Source organism: Aquarana catesbeiana, linkage group LG01 (genome assembly GCF_042186555.1).
Source record: "Aquarana catesbeiana isolate 2022-GZ linkage group LG01, ASM4218655v1, whole genome shotgun sequence".
NCBI classification, from domain to species: domain Eukaryota; kingdom Metazoa; phylum Chordata; class Amphibia; order Anura; family Ranidae; genus Aquarana; species Aquarana catesbeiana.
This window is the reverse complement of record NC_133324.1, coordinates 863,449,658-863,468,183: the sequence shown is the minus strand read 5'-3', so window position 1 is coordinate 863,468,183 and position 18,526 is coordinate 863,449,658. Positions and strand designations below refer to the sequence as shown.

Here is an 18,526-nt window from a genome sequence, read left to right as displayed (position 1 = left end):
GCCGCACGAAAACGGGGATACCGGGGTTATGGCAGCTAGCTGCTGCCATAACAACGATATCCCCGTTCAAACTTAGGACGTATATAGTCGTGCGGCAGTCGGGAAGTGGTTAAAGTTTATATGTATGTAAAGCCACATGTTCCAATACTTTTGACAGTATAGTGTATGTATGCGTGTGTATGTGTATATATGTGTGTATATATATATATATATATATATATATATATATATATATATATATATATATATATATATATATATATATATATATATTATAGTTTTCTATAGCGCCAGCAGTATTCTTAATGCTCTTATCAGTTTATAGTTTATTTTTTTAGCTTACAAAAAACACTAATATATTTAGGAACCCTTAGAACCCTTTCACATGGAGGTGCTTTTCAGGCTTTTTAAAGCGCCTGAAAAGCCTCTCTCATGCCTCCTCAGTGTGAAAGCCAGAGTACTTTCACACGGGGTGGTGCGCTTCCAGGACGGGAAAAAAAATCCTGCAAGCAGCATCTTTGGGGCAGTGCTGGAGCGATGTATACACCGCTCCCAAAATGCCCTGCCCATTGAAATGAATGGGCAGTGCTGCCAAAGTGCCTACAAAGCGCTTTGGCAGCGCCGTACCACGAGTGCTTTTAACCCTTTCTTCGGCCGCTAGCGGGGGTTAAAAGCGCCCCGCTAGTGGCCAAAAAGCGCCGCTAAAACAATGGTAAAGTGCCACTAAGACTAGCGGCGCTTTACCGCCAACGCACCCCTGCCCCAGTGTGAAATAGCCTTAGAGTAATGGAATATATAAACAGGGGCATAACGTCAAATTTAATATAAATACATGTTATATGGCAGCAGGATGTGAAATCATCCACGGGCAAGATTTGTGTTTTCCTAAAACATTTTAATAAATCTGCTTAATGTGGCTTTGTGAAATGCATCTTATGATCGTTAGTATGTTGCTGCTCTCGACAGCTACTGAAAACAGTCTACAGGGATCTTTTTCTAACAGGCCAAAACAATGCAGTTTTATTTATTGCCAAAATGCGTCAGTTATGCATAAATACGCTTATGAGGGTGCCACATCCCCATGTACAGTATCCAACAAAGCAAAAAGAAATGGATAAGACTTTGAAGGCACCACAAAATATTGTAAATAAATAAAATACATAAATTGTATTATACAATATTTGATGTATTTTATTTATTTACAATCTTTTGTGGTGCCTTCAAAGTCTTGTCTATTTCCTTTGTTTAAAACACTTTTCTTTATTAACCTAGCGCCATGTAATTAGATCAACCTACGTTGTCTTACATGTTGGCCTTTGGAAATTCAAAGTTTAAATGTCCTTGCTTTGATACTAGCCATGAGACTAAATGTCATGTAACCAATAGTGGCTAGTGACATGCCAACTAAATGAACGCTAAAAGTAATTTGGTGTAGCTTTGAATTCTTTTACCACAGATATATAGTTTTATGAATGTTAATATCCATAGAAATAAATTATTTAAATTTAAAAATCCTTTTTTTTTGGCAGGTCATTGCTGATTAGCCTAGGCCCATTGGCGCAAATCATTTTATTAATAAAAATAAAGTACCTTTGGTAGACAATGAATAAAAAAACTGTTAAATACATACAATCACACCTATGAGTCCCTGCCGCTTTCAGTCTTGAGTCACTATCTGGAAGAAATTAACCGTGGCACAAGCATACCATCTCCACGCTGATGGTATCCATCATGCATTCCATAACTAGATACTCAGGAGTTGTAGCGAAACAGCTCTAAGCATTTAGCCACAATGCTGCCCACTTAAATGACGATGTGGCATAGTTAACAGATAGATTGGGGTTGATTTACTAAAGGCAAATAGTCGCTTCACTTTGTGGGGGAATTTTCACTTGGCTTAAGTGAATGAGGTTAATCTCTGCTAACTTCCATTATCCACATGCAAGTAAAAATACAGTTTCTTTAATTTTCCTTGTAGATGATTGGGTCAATTTTCACCACATTACCTATGGGTAAACCTTTCTTGCAAAGTATATGCATTCCTTTGAAAAGTGAACAGCCTTTCTGCTTTAAATACAGTAAATCAACATGATTGTGTTATAATCTCTTCCTAAATGCCTGATTAATATTGTTGTATATAATATATATGATCGAGGGAATATGTTATTATTCAGTTCCCATATCTAGAAGAAAAAAAACATTCTTTTCCAGAGGATATAATTTTTACTGGATCCCAAGTTTACAGTATATACAGAGTTATATAATAATCAAAATCCAATGAGCCCCTTCAGTTCTTCCTTCCATAAAACTTTACCAAGGATAAAGACACTCCACACACCCAGCATATATGTCATATATATATATATATATATATACGTTCCATGCATGCACATAAATCCACATGATCTATACTCAGGCCATTCCTTTCCTCCTCTAATTTCCTCTCATATACTAAGATTCGGGGGAGCCTGATACAAATACCCCAAAACCTACAATTATGCTGATGTTTTCTTGGTAATTGCAAAATTAAGATTTTTTTTTGTCTGTACCTTGCAAATATTTGTAAAGAGTTGTCTTTCTTTTACCATGAACAAACTGGGCCCCAATGCATGTAATTCTTAATTTCTTAACAAATCACGTACATTGATTGTATACATTAGTGTGTCACGTCAGCAAATATTTTACAACCTGTATGATCAGCATACGTATGAGAAACAGCGAGCGCTCCAAGCTTTTGAAAGGTTTTGTAAATTTGAGATGGAACGCTGCGGTTTCCAGAGCTCACATAAAACAATCTCAAGTTATGACTTATTTCAAGATTTATTTGCAAATATCATAATATAGTATGTTTCATATTGTATGTCGGTTTTGCCGAAGACCTGGATTGTTTTACGTTACACATATAAGCAATCCAAGCGAACCCCAAGAGTAAAATCCTTCAACGACCTTATCAAGCGATGGCTGAAATGACAAAATATGAGAAAAGTAAATTTAAACAATGGTATAAAGTGCTGTATCTAAAAACGCTTATTAAATTTGTTTAGTGTAAAAAAAAGGGGGCCTATAATAGTAAAATATTTGGCTAGATTTTTAACAGATGGATTTTTAAGGGCTAATATTTAAGGACTATGTTCAATGTTATCACCAAACCAAATATATATTTTATTTATTTTTTTACCTTAGGTAATTATTATACATTCTAAATATTTTTATGTCTACCCCCATCCAAAGGAAGGGAATTTAAGTAGAATAAAATTGTTGAAGTATTTTTCTTTTTATTATTACTGTAGGGATATCAGTTCCTGGCCAGTAGAGCTTGCAATCATTTATGCTACCAATGTATTTTTGTCAGCTTTGAGTTTTAAACTTAAGCTTCAAATTAAAAAAAAAAAAATAAGATGTGTTTTTATCACTTTGAGTTTTAAGAAAATGAATTTAATAGCAAGTATCTCAAGCACCCCAAATGCCAGAAGTCTTTTTTGATCTAGTTTAGTTTGGGTGGCATGGGAGACCTTTAGTGCTTTAATTTTCAGCTTTAGAAATAATGTGTGCTTGGAAATATTTTTAATATTTTTTTAAATTATTTTTTGGCAGCTATGATGTTCCAGTACTGCATTGCAGCTCAAGTAGACTGCCCTATAGCGCTCAACCCAATCATAAAGATCACTATATACTCGTGAGACAAAAGAGGAGCTTGCTGGGTGTGTCCAAAATGGCGGCACAGATTCCTTTACAGTAAAGTGATATCTGCATTGCCTCACTATAATTAGCAAACACCACACAATTTAATACATTTTCCCCATATTTACTTATGAACTCTCACTGTTTTTGCAAATGTTAATCTTTTTAAAGTTTAAGGTGAAGATATAAAATGGAGAAAAATAATGTGAACTTGTAGACCTATGGGATTGTGCTGAAGTGTGGTTTAATAATGAGGGGTTCCCATAGATTTCTTTAAATTACATCTAAGATGCCAGAATAACAGGTGAAATAAAAAAAATATTTCACCCCACCTGCCCTATTTTGCCCATGGTATTCCTGTATTTAAATTATTTTTTGGATTACTGTTGCAAACAGTGCTCACCTCTGAATAAGTCTTCATGTATGACCATGTTAACATTTTTGTGTTCCTGTATTTTTAAAATACACTGATCCTCATTTGTAACGCAATAATAGAAAACGTGAGATTTGCGCCAGTACCCTGCAGAGATTTGAGATTAACTTTTAAAAGTCATCCAAGTTCAAATGACAAGAAAACTTTAATGCAGATTTTTGGGTTCTGATGAAATTTTGCAACTTCAGTGATGGCAACTGAATATAAATGTGTAGTTTATGGTGACTGCACCCACTGCGGCAGTAGTAAAATTCTGCTGACGTTTGTGGGAGGAGCCATGCTTGAACATAGGAAGATTGGAATATTCTAGAAATTCTGAAGGGCGTCGAGCCTTGATAAGCGCCAGATCCTTTCACATTTTTGTTGCACACTCTGCTTCTCTGGTTGAGTGGATGGTTCTTTCCCTGAACTACCTTTCTGCATCGCCATTCGTACCCATCTACATCCTTTCTAAAATGTCTTCAATTCCAGGCAAGTTTGTGCGCTCTTCTACTATGCATGCTTTAATCTTTAATTGGTCTTTTTCTTACTTTTTTAATTTTATTTGTGGCTGGTGGCATAGGCTGTTATAGTCTTTTTCATCGCTAAGGGTTTTCTATGTTCATAGCTTAAGCAAAGGTAATGTGATAACAGATTCTTCTATTATTCTGTACTTGTTGATTTTCTTTCATTTATTGAATTAAGGATTGTACTTTAGAATCTCTAAAGCAAATACGAGGCTGAAAGTTAATTGTTTTGTGGGAAAAGACAAGATTTGAAATCTAATGTTATAAATTTAAATGTCATTTGCTGTAACTGGTTTGGTCTACGCATTAAACTAATGTTGTTTAATATTGCATAGAAAAATTTAAATACAATGTATATGTATGTGTGTATATATATATATATATATATATATATATATATATATATATATATATAAAATGTTTTATTTAGATAACATCGCCTGAGCACTTGAGTCATGTAAGGAGACTGCGTTTTAGGTGTAGTTGCCACTAAAGTTTACATTTTGATAAATATGTGTCTTTTTAAAACCCTACCAACTATGCACTTATTTTATTTTTCCCTTTTCTTTTCCCTTTTTTCTTTTCCCTTTGTTCCCCATCAATTTGAAATAAAGGCGCATTCTCTAACTATGTATTTCCCATATATCGTTTAGTAAGTCATGGTGCCAAAAACCCAACCTTGTTGGTTTTGTTCCACCATATTTAGCTTATATCAGATGTGGTGATGGCCAAGACTAAATTTATTTTTAAAGTGGATTGGTGTCCTTTTCTAATAGAAATGTCATATATTATAGATACATAAAAATAATTTAGCAGAAGAGCAGCTGATCCAGAAAAAATAACCTTAATATTAGCATCAGTGATATCAAAGAGAATTTTCCCCAAACTGTGATGGCTTTTTGCATTATTTCTTCTCCTTCCTTCTGCTTTCTACCTTCCTCTATACTGGTGGCATTATTTATTAGCATGTTTTATACTATGTGTACTATGTTTTTCTAAATAAAATATGTAACTGTACAGCAATGACTCTTTTGATGCACCCAGGTTTTGTGGCAATCAGGTGAGGTTTGAGAACAGCCAAGTTTTATTAGCAATTGTTCTTAATAATGCTTCCGTCAATCTATGGCCAACTTTAAGTTACAAGTCAACATTAATGTGAAGAGGAAATAGCATGCAATGTGTTTTAAGACTAGATGTGGAAGAATTTGGTGACCCTTTTGTGACTGTACCCACAATGCAGTTCACTGTAGTATGCCTACATGGCACTGTTACCAAGCACTGTATTAATTGGGCTGTACTGCAGTTTTCATTAGCAGCACATTAAATAAGTGGAAAATGCCTGTGGGAAATGCAATGCAGACGTTCAAATGTTTCACACTAATCCAACAATATTTTTAGTTAGGGTTCATTGCAGTTAATATTGTTCCTGTGCATGATTATAGATTGCCAGGGAAACATGTTGAACAGATTTTTCGAGCAATAAACTTTACGCTGTCAAAAAGAAAATACGCAGTTATATTACAAATCCTGCTGTTGCCTTTGGTGATCTAGCTTCTTCTCTTTCATGTTTTACAGTACCCTCAACAATAACAATATCACTCGACTTTCAGTGGCAAGCTTCAACCACATGCCAAAACTGCGAATTTTGTAAGTAGATTTTTATTAATGAATCTCTTATATTTTTATTACTCTGAGACAAAAAAATCATATTTTGCTGTGTTAAATAGATTAAAACTTCACTTGAAATATTTGTCTTGGGAAACATCTGCTTTCTGAAGTAAAATCTAATGTAAGGCATACCGAGAACAATTTTTTTTTTTGTTTGGGTAAGTAAATGTAACAAATTAGGAACTTTAAATATTCGCCATAATCGTAAATCTAGAAAAATTTAACAGCTTACTAATTTTTTTTTTCAAAAGTACATTAAAACCAGGCAAGTAATCAGTAGGATTTTTATTGTATAAATAAACATCAGAAAGTTGAAAAAATCTGAAATCTCTTTGCGCAGAAATATATATAAAGAATAATGAATAAAAAATACTCTTCATGTTTAATGAACTGCAGTCATTTGGAGAACAGCCAGATTTCCAGTCTCTTGCTGCAAAAGATGAAAGATTTGTTTTTTTGAAATCTTTAATAGTAGAGTTCAGTCCATAGTGGCCATATTTCAACAGTTTGAAGTGAACACCTGAGTTTGAGAACCTTTAGCAAAGCACTCCAATGGTGGTAGACACAGTGAACAGTTATTTCAACTAATTTATACTTTTAAGTATCAGTTCTGAATTATTTTTGAAATTGACAAACTGTTTCATGAGTTCATTCTAAGCACAATGATAATGTAAAAAATACAGAAACTCAGAGCTCGGAGCCGCACAACAATTGTTTCACCAAGTTGATTGCAATATATTGAAATCTGGTTGGTGGTTCTGGGCCACTGCAATTTGCACATCATATCCAAGTTTTTTTTTTAAAGTTATAAAATAAAGATGATAAAAAGATTCATAAAAAAATCCAGGTGTGATTTGATGAAGTTAACAGGGAGAATTTTAACTGTACCTCCACTTCTCTTTTTGACCTTATGCACATTCATTATAGATCCCACCAAAGACTTTTGGAATCTTCTGTCCCAAACATTTAATGCTTAGTAAAGGCATACCCAAATCCACAGCACCACTCCAAACCTTACCCATTAAGGTTCATAGACCATCCAGGTGCCGACTCCTGTAGCCCGTCTCTTCTCCAGCATGAGAATATAAGAATATGACAGTTACACTCCGTATTTAGCTAATTCTTGATACTTTATTCTTTTAGCAATAAAGTGGTTGCATACATATGGTCTCCACCCACAAAACCACACTCCCTAAACATGTTTCACCCAAATGGGCTTGTTCACAAGAATAAAGTGGATCACTTTATGCATACTTGAAACTTGGCTTTGTTTGTGAATTTGCCCCATTGCTGTAATTATATACTTGAATGTCCCCCTTTTATCCAAAGCCCCCAAATGCTGGTGAAATACCTCAGAACATTAATATGGATAAAATCCACTTTGCCACATTGAAATGCAAAACATGGGCAGTGATACATTGTAGGAGAGTAGATTTCTATAAGATTCTGTTGTGATTTATAATTTCTCCGCTCTCCTACTGAAACATAGTTCCGCCTCAGTATAAAACATGCCCTGGCCACTTCTTAGGTGTGTTAGTTTTATGTGAACAATGATCAAAAGTAGAAAGATGAAACATATATGCAGGTGTTTGCAAACCTGGCACAGCATGCTGTCCAGAATCAAAGAAATGTGCACAAAGTATTGCAAATCCTTTGCTTAATTACCCCAAATATAAAAAGAGAATAAATGTAAACTCATTTCAGTTCAGTCCTTATGATCAATTAATTTGTACCTTTTTGCGTATGCAACCTTAACTGCATTTTCAAAATATTCCATTCCTTTAACAAACCCTATTTTGCTATTTTTTCCTTTTCTGTTGGCAACCCTTAAGAGTTGTATTTTCTACATAAAAAATTGTATTGGCATATTAGGTATTTCACGTATCATTTAAGGGTATAGACAGGCTTTGATTGGCTGTCACCTTTGATAAATAGGAAATCTTTACTCTTTTATTACTGTACTGCAGCCAGACCTAATTAAACTGAACCAGCTCTTTGACAATCTTTGTAAAATGAAATTAGCTCTAGAGATGGAGCAGTGTGTTTTAGTACCCATTATAGTTGGTTAGGACAGAGATCCTCAGCTAAGCAAATTCATATTACCTAGTCAGGAAAAACTATAGAAATACAGACCCAGTGTATAGCTAAGCTTATACATTTCTGCCTCTAAGCCAAAAACACAAATTTACATGAATAAGGGAGCTTTTAGTGGTATTCACAGAAATAAAAGATGAAGAACTTGAGAAAGTCTCTACATTTTTTTTAGCATCTCTTTTTTTTTAGTTTTCTGCAATGTACTTAGCAGAAACTTTAAACAAAATATCAAAAAAATCAAATAGAAACTAAAGAAAACCTTGTTGTCATAAACGGAACACCAGAGAAGACACTCGGGTGAGGATCGGGCTACCTTGAGGGGCAATCTTTTGCAAGCTCCTAGTATTAATTTCTAGGCGGATCTTTATGACTTTTAATGAAAACAAATGAAAGTGTTGTATCTGTGGGGTGTGTTGCATGGGAAATAATAAAGGGTAGGTAGTGGTGCCATAGAGACCAGGGAGATGTTTCCTGCAGTTATCATAGACAGATGTAAGTCTATGCTTATGCCTATGTAAAAAGTGTGAAGCAGGACCAAAGTGAAAGTTGCCATAGTATGCAAAGAACATCATCTCATATGTATTTGTGATCAACCTTTGCAAGTCCATGTAGAGATAATGGGCTTTATTTACTAGAAGGGAAAATTGGAAGTGCAGTCGCTCTAGATCCAAGGGGGGCATGCAAGGAGAATAAAAAACAGCATTTTTGCTTGTACATGATTGGATGATAAAATCAGCAGAGATTCCCCTGATTTCAGATCTTCCCCTCAGATTTACAGGGACTGCACTTCCAAGTGCACTTTCAGTAGAGTGGATTTGCCTTTAGTAAATCAACCCAAATGTGTTTGTACTGCCAACTCCGTATTACTGTATGTCTCAAGTGCTTTACTACATTTTGCTGCATAGGAGTTTAAGACTGACAAGTCTTTCAGGCTAATGTCTGATTTGCTATATTGTTTCATATGGCTTAATGCCTGTTGAACCTTGTTAGAGGCTTTAGAGCTGGAGATTGGTAAATAAGATGTTTTCTTATCTTTGGTTTCCTCCTTTTCAAAGGCCAGTTCATAGGTACACCCTATAGGTTTTGGGGGAGGAAATGCTGTCAACCAGGTGATATGTAAGAGTGCTTGCTGAAGTCTTATGCCGCATACACACGAGCGGATTTTCCGTCTGAAAAAACTTGGATGGTTTTTCCGACGGAATTCCACTCAAGCTTGCCTTGCATACACACGGTCACACAAAAGTTCTCTGAACTTTCGACCATCAAGAACGCGGTGACGTACAACACTACGATGAGCTGATAAAATGAGGTTCAATACTTCTGAGCATGCGTCGAATTGTTTCCAAGCATGCGTAGGAATTTGTACAGACGATCGCATTTTCGGATAGGAACTTTTTCCGACCGAAAAATTGAGAACCTGCTCTCAATCTTTTGCTGTCGGGAATTCCGCCAGCAAAAGTCCGATGGAGCATACACATGGTCGCATTTTCCGACTAAAAGCTCTCATCGGTCCTTTGCTGGCCAAATTTCCAATCGTGTGTACGCGGCATAAGACATCATACAAGCAAGCACGTTTTGCACCAGTCTTCTAAAAGATTGTTCTTTTTAATATCTATGGCTAGATTCAGTTCAATATCTTTAAATGGAATTATTGAGTAGGCAAGCAGCTGCATTATCACAGTATCTCTGCCTTGCAGTCTGAGCTTTATCACAAACATTTTCTATTCTGGTGAGCTTCTGGAACTTTACATTTTTTTTAGTGAAGGGTATTGTTAGCTCCTATCTACATCAAAACTTTGGTTTTAGGCGTATTGTACCACTTGTAAAAAAAAAAAAAAAACAAAAAAAAGAAAAGTTGTCATACACCAATTTAGCAATTAGCGTGAATGTTTTACTATTGTTCATTTGCTTTAGCTACTTGGAATTGAGCCATGATCTTGTGCTGACCTGCCCATTTTCAAAGTAACAAACTTAATTCCTCTTTGTGTTGCCATTTCCATCTTTCAATTTCAGACGCTGTATTGAGCTTGGGTCCCGAGGGGCCAAAAGCAACTAATCCCCTTTTCTTTGATTAAACAAAAAAGAGAGGAAATCAGGAAAAAAAAGGATACAAGGGGGGTGTTTTATATTGAATTATTTTTCTTGCCTTGTTCGGTTGAAAACGAATGTGACCTGCTAAAAGGATTTTGCTGGCTGTTTCTATAGAGACTAATAAAGCAAGACTTAGTGATATTTCTAATTGGGAGCCAAATATTTTATGGGTCTTTTTTCACTCTTGCTGTCAGTAGGCTCCCCCTATAGAGCAATTTACTTCAGATGCGTTTTGTCTTTTTTTTTTTTCCTTTTAACCCCCTGCTTTTGTTACATCTTTTTTTAGCTTCAGAGTCCACAACTGTTTTCAAGCTCTTGTATGTTTTCCTAACCAACTGTAAAGAAACAATGCTGGACGTGGAGAGATTGCATTTTTATGTTGGCAAACAGTTTTTTTCTGCCTTGAAAATAAATGAGTTTTGAAAGAATTTGCAACAGATAAATTGGTAGAAAAAACAAAAGTGGTGATGATTACGGTATTAAGCTTTTTAGTTTTGGATCAATGGGCACTACATAGACTGGTCTGAAGCAATAAATATCTGAAGTGCATAAGTACCCATAATCAATCTTTTTAAAATCCATGTTCGCTTCAGTGGTTGATATTCATCTTTTTTTTATGTCCCTTCTTGAAGATTACCATCATAATGCCAAGAGGCAGTGATACCCTCACTGTCTTGTTGAGGAAAAAACACCCTTTTTAAATGTATGGATACCAGGCTTGCCACTTCCTTTTTCCATGATAGTCTTATGTGGTTTTTAAGTGAGATGTCATCTTTTAACATTAGTAAAAAAAAAAATGTAAAAAGGGTAACTATTCCAGGTGTGGTCCTGTTACATTAGATCGCATAGTAGTCGTTAGTCACAAATAATCCAAACTTGGTAAACCGGAGCAGTTTGTTTTAGTTCCTGAAACCATTAAAGCCAGTTTGCTAATCTGCACCTTATACACCTGGCAAATTCCAAACCATATTTCAGTGTTGCTTGTAATAATTTGTTAGCGTGCACTAAACTATAAGTTGGTTGTTGCGAAATAGCCACCCTTTATGGATAATATCTATTGTGCTGGAAAATGTCTACATTCTGTATGCAAAATCAATAAATAATAGCACTCTGCTGGAAAAGGAAAAATTCCTTTACTAGAATGTTGTAATATAGTAAAATTGCGGGTGCAAATTTTGATCCCTGGGGAACCATGCACTCTTCTCCATACATTAAAGTGTATCTCTAGCCACTACAATTTCCTCTGCTTTTTTGCATACAATGTTACACGGTTAAAATATCTGTCCATTTTCTTTGCTATATGTGTCACCACTGGGGTGGGAAGTCCAAATTGTCACCAGAGCAGAAATAGATGGGAAATCTTTAAATGGGGACACCTGTTCTGGTAACGTCTGCGTAAGAGGGGATTTCCCTTCTCTATGGAGAGATTTCTGCTACTTTCTTGTTGTGTTTTGGGTTGGGAAGTGAGCAGAAACCTCCGCAGTGGGACACAGACAGAAAAACAAGCCCCAAAATAGGTTTTAACCACTCCCTGTACTATTCAAAACTACAGATACACTTTAGAACTTCTGGTTTCAGCTGAGAAACTACACCATTCCCTGATAATATCAGGGAACGGTGTAGTCAAAGGGATGTCAAAGTCAGTGTAGTCAAAGGGATGTCGGTGCAGTCAAAGGGTCATTAAAGTCAAATAATGGTTCACTATTTCTAGTGGAGGCAACATGCCTTGATTGTTATATAAAGAATACCCAAATACTGGGTATTTTATGGTTATCGCTACAAAAACTGCTAGTGCATACCCAGCTTAGGTATGCATTGACATTGATTATGTTTTTACAACATGGTCTATTTTTTTTTTTTAGTCGACTTCATTCCAACAACTTATACTGTGACTGTAATCTGGCCTGGTTATCAGACTGGCTGCGGCAGAGGCCCCGCGTTGGCCTGTACACTCAATGTATGGGACCTACCCACCTGAGAGGACACAACGTGGCTGAAGTTCAGAAACGGGAATTCATATGTAATGGTAAGAAATTTTATGTCAATTAGGTTGCTTTTATCCTTTATTGTTAAATAAAGGGTGTAATGAAAACTTCTCAAGTCTTGATCAGGGTAAAGGATGCAATACACGACTTGACTGTCTTTCACTTGGCCCGCAAACTCAACAAGAGATAATCAGTTGATTCCCCATCCACACTAACAGCATTGATGGAAGGATCTCCACTGCTGGCCATTGTACTGTACCCATGGCTGCCTGAATATCCAAACAGTGATAGGAGGCAGTCACTATTAAGTCAAACATTTTCCACCCAGCTCTGTCGATCTTTAAATTGACATTTGGTACTTGCATGGCCATCCGTGACTCGAAATTGGAGCCATTGATGGGGGCCTTGGCCCATTCAGGAACAGTCAGGTTTTTAAAGTCTAAATGCACAGACCCATTTTGCCATTTCAGTATGCACTGGCTAATTTGACAATAACTCGGCAATGGGTTTGCTGACCTAAATGATTTTCACATTTTCTTCAGAAATATGAGGCTTGCTTTTGCTTCAGTGTTGTAATAAAAGCCCTGCATATGTTTTTATCATAAGCTGACACATGGATAAAAAGATGCCCTTTTTTACCGGTTATAACTATTTCACATTATTACATCCATTTATACATTGTCATATTTATCCTGATTATAAGTAGAAGAAATATGTATAATTCTTACTGGCAATGACACTTCTCTATGGTCTGTTACCTCTATTTAGTGAATTGATTTACAGCTTAATAATATTAATTAACCATATGAATCATTATTACTCCACCACCGCCACTCCAATTAACAATATAACCTGCCTTAATCGTAATCTGTCGAGATAAAATGAATCCAACCCTTCTATAAAAAAAGGTCACACGAGATATTCAGGAAACAAGTTAACAAAGTTGTAAAATAAGTCATATTTTCAGTTTTAGCACCATAGCAAACTTTGTACATCAATAAATATTTTTGAACAGCTGAAGTTGATGTGACACCCACAAGGGAGAGATACGTAGTGACAAAACTGGCTGTAAATGTTTGTTAGTCAATCTTTTAACTAATCACAATGATTGGCTTTGATTGGCTTTGATGATGATCATCTAATCAGGAACCACAGCTATTAGTAACCAATCTTTAGTCTGAGATTTGAGAATCTCAGCAACAGAATCATCACAGGCCTATATAGCAAGGTGTACAGAAGTGCAATGCTAAGTCAAAGCGGAAACCATTGCAGAGAAGTGTATTTTGTGAACGATTTTAAATGTGCTTGTCAACAGGTTCTGGAAAAATTATAAAAATAAAAATGTTTCAAGACATAAATAAATAATATGGGTTTCCAAAGTTAAGTTTTAAAAATCATTTCTTAGAAGTTTGAGTTAATTTAGAAAAGGCATATAGTACTGGTGCCAATAAAGTCAACTTTATCTGGTAATAAAAATAGAATGTTCCATACAGTAAAACCTTGAATTGTGAGCATAATTTGTTCCAGAAACATGCTTGAAATCCAAAGCACTTGTATATCAAAGCAAATTTCCCCATAAGAAATAATGTAAACTCAAATGATTTGTTCCACAACTATTTATTCATAAGTCCTTAAGTTTATAGTCCATAGCAATGTTGTATAACCATAAAATGTCCATCCACAAATGGAAGCCACCACAAGGGGATTAGAAGCAAAATCCAGCAGGAGCTACAGAGTATAAAAGGCAAGAGAGGCGCCTCTAAGTGTAGCAATATGTTGCTAAATGTTGTACCTTCATTAAATGTAACCATATTGCTACACTTAGAGGCGCCACTATTCTCGTTTATACTCAGTTGTGACTTGACGCTACTTGTATATCAAGACATTGCTTGTATATCAAGTCAAAATGTATTAAAAAATGTTGCTTGTCTTGCAAAACGCTCTCAAACCAAGTTACTCTCAAGCCAAGGTTTTACTGTAATACTGTATACAAACATATATTGGATATATAAAAAAAAGTTTATCTAAGTTTAAAAAATGCAGAACCCATTGAAAAGGCTTATTGTCATTATAGTAAAATAGATTTCACTTGAAAATTACACAAACCGAATAAATAAAAAATTCCATCAGGGGAAAAAAGAACTGTTAATTCTGTACTAAAATTGTTCAGCTTTTCAGATTTTGCAGTTGGTAGGTAAGTGTCATAGACATTGCATGACTGTTACCACGTACCCAAAATAATTTTTTAGATGTTTTTATTTGCATTTGTATTTCTCCAAACATATTATTGAACTGAATGGTGCCAATAAATGTTGAAACTCTTTACAGAGAACATTTGGGTGGAATTCTTTCACCTTCTGAATAACAGACATTGGCATATAAACAAAGAAATAATTAATGGACTGTCTTTTCTCTTCTTTTTTTTTGTACATAACTTTCAGATGAGGATGAAGGCAAGTCAATGTTTTGTCTTCCTCAATTTCTGCCCATTGCTTTGTTTAAATGACTTCATTGTAAATGGAACAAAGGAAATTGGGGGTGGTGTCCATAAAAGGCAGTCAGGTTTAAAGAGAACCACCAAGGAATCTAAATATTCAGATTTAAATGATCATACATTTGCAAATTAGCTTATGAAAGTTTATAGTTGTAGCTAAAGCGTAGGTAAATAGCTAGTTATACAGCTGTGATTGGATGGTAAAGGAGCAGCAGGTCACTGAGAAGGTCATCTCTGTGCTTCCTCCTCCAGTCTGCAAGTTTCACATGTTAGATTTGCAGCACTCCTGATTGTGTGTCATATACAGTTCCAGATGTGTGGAATGTACACAACTGCAAGGCTTTGTGAATGACGCAGTTAGAGTTACTTAGGAGCTGGAAGACAGTGTGCATTATCAGGAGTTTAAACAGTTAACAGGCTGGCATCTACTAGAGAAAATCAATCGATTCCCTCACCCATGCTAAACAGCATGGATGGTGAAATCTCCACTACTAGCTCTTGTATTCAGCAGGCAAGGCACCCACATCTGCTTGAATATAGTATGGCTGCCGAACGGCAACTGCCTATGGATAAGTTGGTTCTTGCAGGTGTCTCAGCTGGTTCAGCTGAGACATTTAGAACATGAAGTAGGAAAATTAATAGAATATATAAATATATTAACAAAATATATAAAAAAAAATTACAGAGACAAAATCAATAAAATGCATGCTTTTAACAGTAACCCATTTACCAAATATTAAACATAAAACACAGTATCAAGCTAAAACCTGGAAATTGGTCATTAAATTGATAGGATTGTTGAAACAAACACAGACTGACTATGTTCATTCCTACTATAGCATTGGAAAGCAAGCATTGCCGTTGGTTTTCCACAGCATTGTTTGACCAAAAAAGGCCCCAGCTTTTCAAGACTGCAGCATGCTTCATTTTTTTGCAAACTGTGCTTGAAGGGTAGTATTTTTTCAGGTGACTCGTAGAAATAGAAATAGATCTTTACCTGTTCCTATACTATCCTTCAGATATCCTGTGTATTGCCAATGTGTCCAAATTAATTTTTTTATCATATGTAGATGAATAATATGATTTTTCGATTATTTTGGCAGGTCAGCAGTCCTTCACGATATCTTCTTGCAGTGTCCTGCACTGCCCGGCTGCCTGCACCTGCAGTAATAACATTGTGGATTGTCGAGGAAAAGGATTGACTGAGATCCCTACCAACCTGCCTGAGACCATCACCGAAATGTAAGACCTATTGACATCTTTATAGATGCTAGTATTATTTGTTTCTTTTACTGAAAAGAATATCATATAAAGAAATTAGATTATTGTTTTGTATTATTATATTGTATTGTGTTCATTTTAACACTCTAGGCTGGTCCACTCGTGCTCAAATAGTCCTTGGGTGCGCATCTCGCTAGTCACTAAAGCATGTATGATTATCAAACACCAGGTTGAAGGCACTCCAAGATTGATACAAATTCCTTATTTTCATACTCCGATTAACTGCTGATATGTGTGAAATGCGTTTGAGATTTTACCCACTTGCTGTATCCTGATTTTAATAAAATAAAACAACAATTGCAACAAATGTTGGAGTACCGTCAACCTTGTATTTGCTAGTCATAGAACATTGTACATACTGACATTCCAAGAATCTTAGCACCTTTAAGTAATGCCGGCCATAGATGGTACCTCTAAAGTACTGTTTAAAAAAAAATTGCAGATGTGAGATAATGTACAGGATTACTCAGTAAGGCAAGGCAAAGAGCCAAGTTGCCTCTACCAACTATTCAAATTTCAATTTAGTGCGGCCAGTTAATATACAGTCTGATGTGTCCTATGATAGAAAACAAACTTTTTTGATATATATAAAAACACAGTTTAGTTACAAAACCTCATTTAAAACCAGCATAAGATCATACAATCAACGCAATCTAGGTTACAATAAAGATTGGTTATTTCCATTGCTGTCACATGTTCTCTTGTGGGTCTACGCGTTTCACAGGACTGCCCACTTCCTCTGGACCAGTAGTAGCTATTTAAGCACAGTAGATGTGCACAAAATATCATGAAGACAAATACTAAGGAAAACAAAAACAAAATTACAAAATAATCTATTGTTGTTTTCCTTGCTTAATAAACATTTTTTTTCAGTAGACCGTGGTAGAATGACACCACAGCAGAAGCCCATGAACAGCCTCTATTGCAGCTATTTTTATTCCATAGTTTGGACCTGCTTAATTTAAGCTGGCCATGCCCTAGTAGATTCTCAAACAAACATTAATTTGTGTGAAAATTTTCACTACATTCAATGACTTGATGAACGCCATCTGAAAGTACTTCAAAGAAGTTTTGCTTTTGACATTTGATTTTGGAATGAATGGACTTTCCCGAATGAAAACTGCATGCGCTGTTAGGAATTCAATTGTTTTGAGAAAAACATTTCATCTGGTAGCTTCAAATTCTCTCATAACATGAGCCATTCTAAATTTGAACAAATGCTCTTAAAATTTTCTAGATTTTCTAGCAGAATTTTACTACTGTATGGCCAGCTTTAGACATTATGAGAAAGGGGGGGAGGGGGGGGGAGTCCATGCGTAGCAGCCAGACCTTTTACCTGACAGCATAGGGACCATATAAGCAGAGAAAAGGTTGTAGATTTTCTGAAAACTGCATTGGGATTATGTGGACAATTCAAATAAAAACAGTGCTTAGTGGCGTTCTTTAAATAACTACGAAGCGTGGGAAAATATAAAAGAAAGGTTGCAAGAGAGGTATGTGAGGGATTTGACCCATGTGCGAGTGATCAAAGGACGAGCTCTCCACTATAATGTAGTTTCTGTTGACATGCAGTCAATGTAAACTGCAGTAATCACTGAGATGTAAAACAATCTAGTGGTTGATTCTCATATCCCAGAGGGGGATTAAACAAATCTTCTATGCAACTCCTCTGTAAAGAGGCAATACACAGGACGGGACAGTCCAATGATCTCCTCTTCTGCCCTCCCCATACGATTGGTCCTTGAGCAGCCCAGGGGTTAAAATGGAATTCTGCTAAGGAGAAACAAAGAAGAAACCTAAATGTCAACCGAAGATCACTGTTAGTTCAATTTCCTTTTCTGCTTTGGATTATATGGCCCAGATGGTGCATCCTGCAGCTTCCAGTAAAGGCTGTGAAGTGATTTTATTAAAGTGCCTTTGATTCAGCTGCTTAGTAGTCAAGTGAATTTCTGTGGACAAAGAAGAGCCTTAAGCGGTGTGTCTGCAGAGAGATAGAACATCAGCAGTCACAAGTGGATGCTCTGAATGTTTAATACTGAGGCCATTCAGCCTCGAAACAGCATATAATGTGGACCAACATGTCGCTTATCAGGGATTCTTTATTCGTCTTCTTTATTGCCTCTATCTCTGTGCAGGCATATACAGAGACAGTCTGTCTTATTTTACAAGGTAACATTTTATGGAAATTAGCAAGGGACTGTTCTGTCTTTTGCTGCATTATATATTCATTAAAGTGTTATGTGGTGAGCCGGAGACGTTTACGTATTGTCATTTCGAGCCTATCATGATGCAG

At 35.9% G+C, this 18,526-nt stretch overlaps 1 protein-coding gene across 10 annotated transcripts in view; it reads left to right on the top strand.

The window, feature by feature from the left end:
• The window catches only part of SLIT2 (slit guidance ligand 2), a 408,920-nt gene that overhangs the window by 292,145 nt on the left and 98,249 nt on the right, over positions 1–18,526 (top strand). For all 10 annotated transcript variants that reach the window (XM_073609420.1, XM_073609430.1, XM_073609437.1 and 7 more), the window contains exons 7-9: positions 6,196–6,267; positions 12,336–12,499; positions 16,056–16,194. In XM_073609420.1, the coding sequence (XP_073465521.1) occupies positions 6,196–6,267; positions 12,336–12,499; positions 16,056–16,194 (375 nt within the window). The remainder of the gene's footprint in view (positions 1–6,195; positions 6,268–12,335; positions 12,500–16,055; positions 16,195–18,526) is intronic.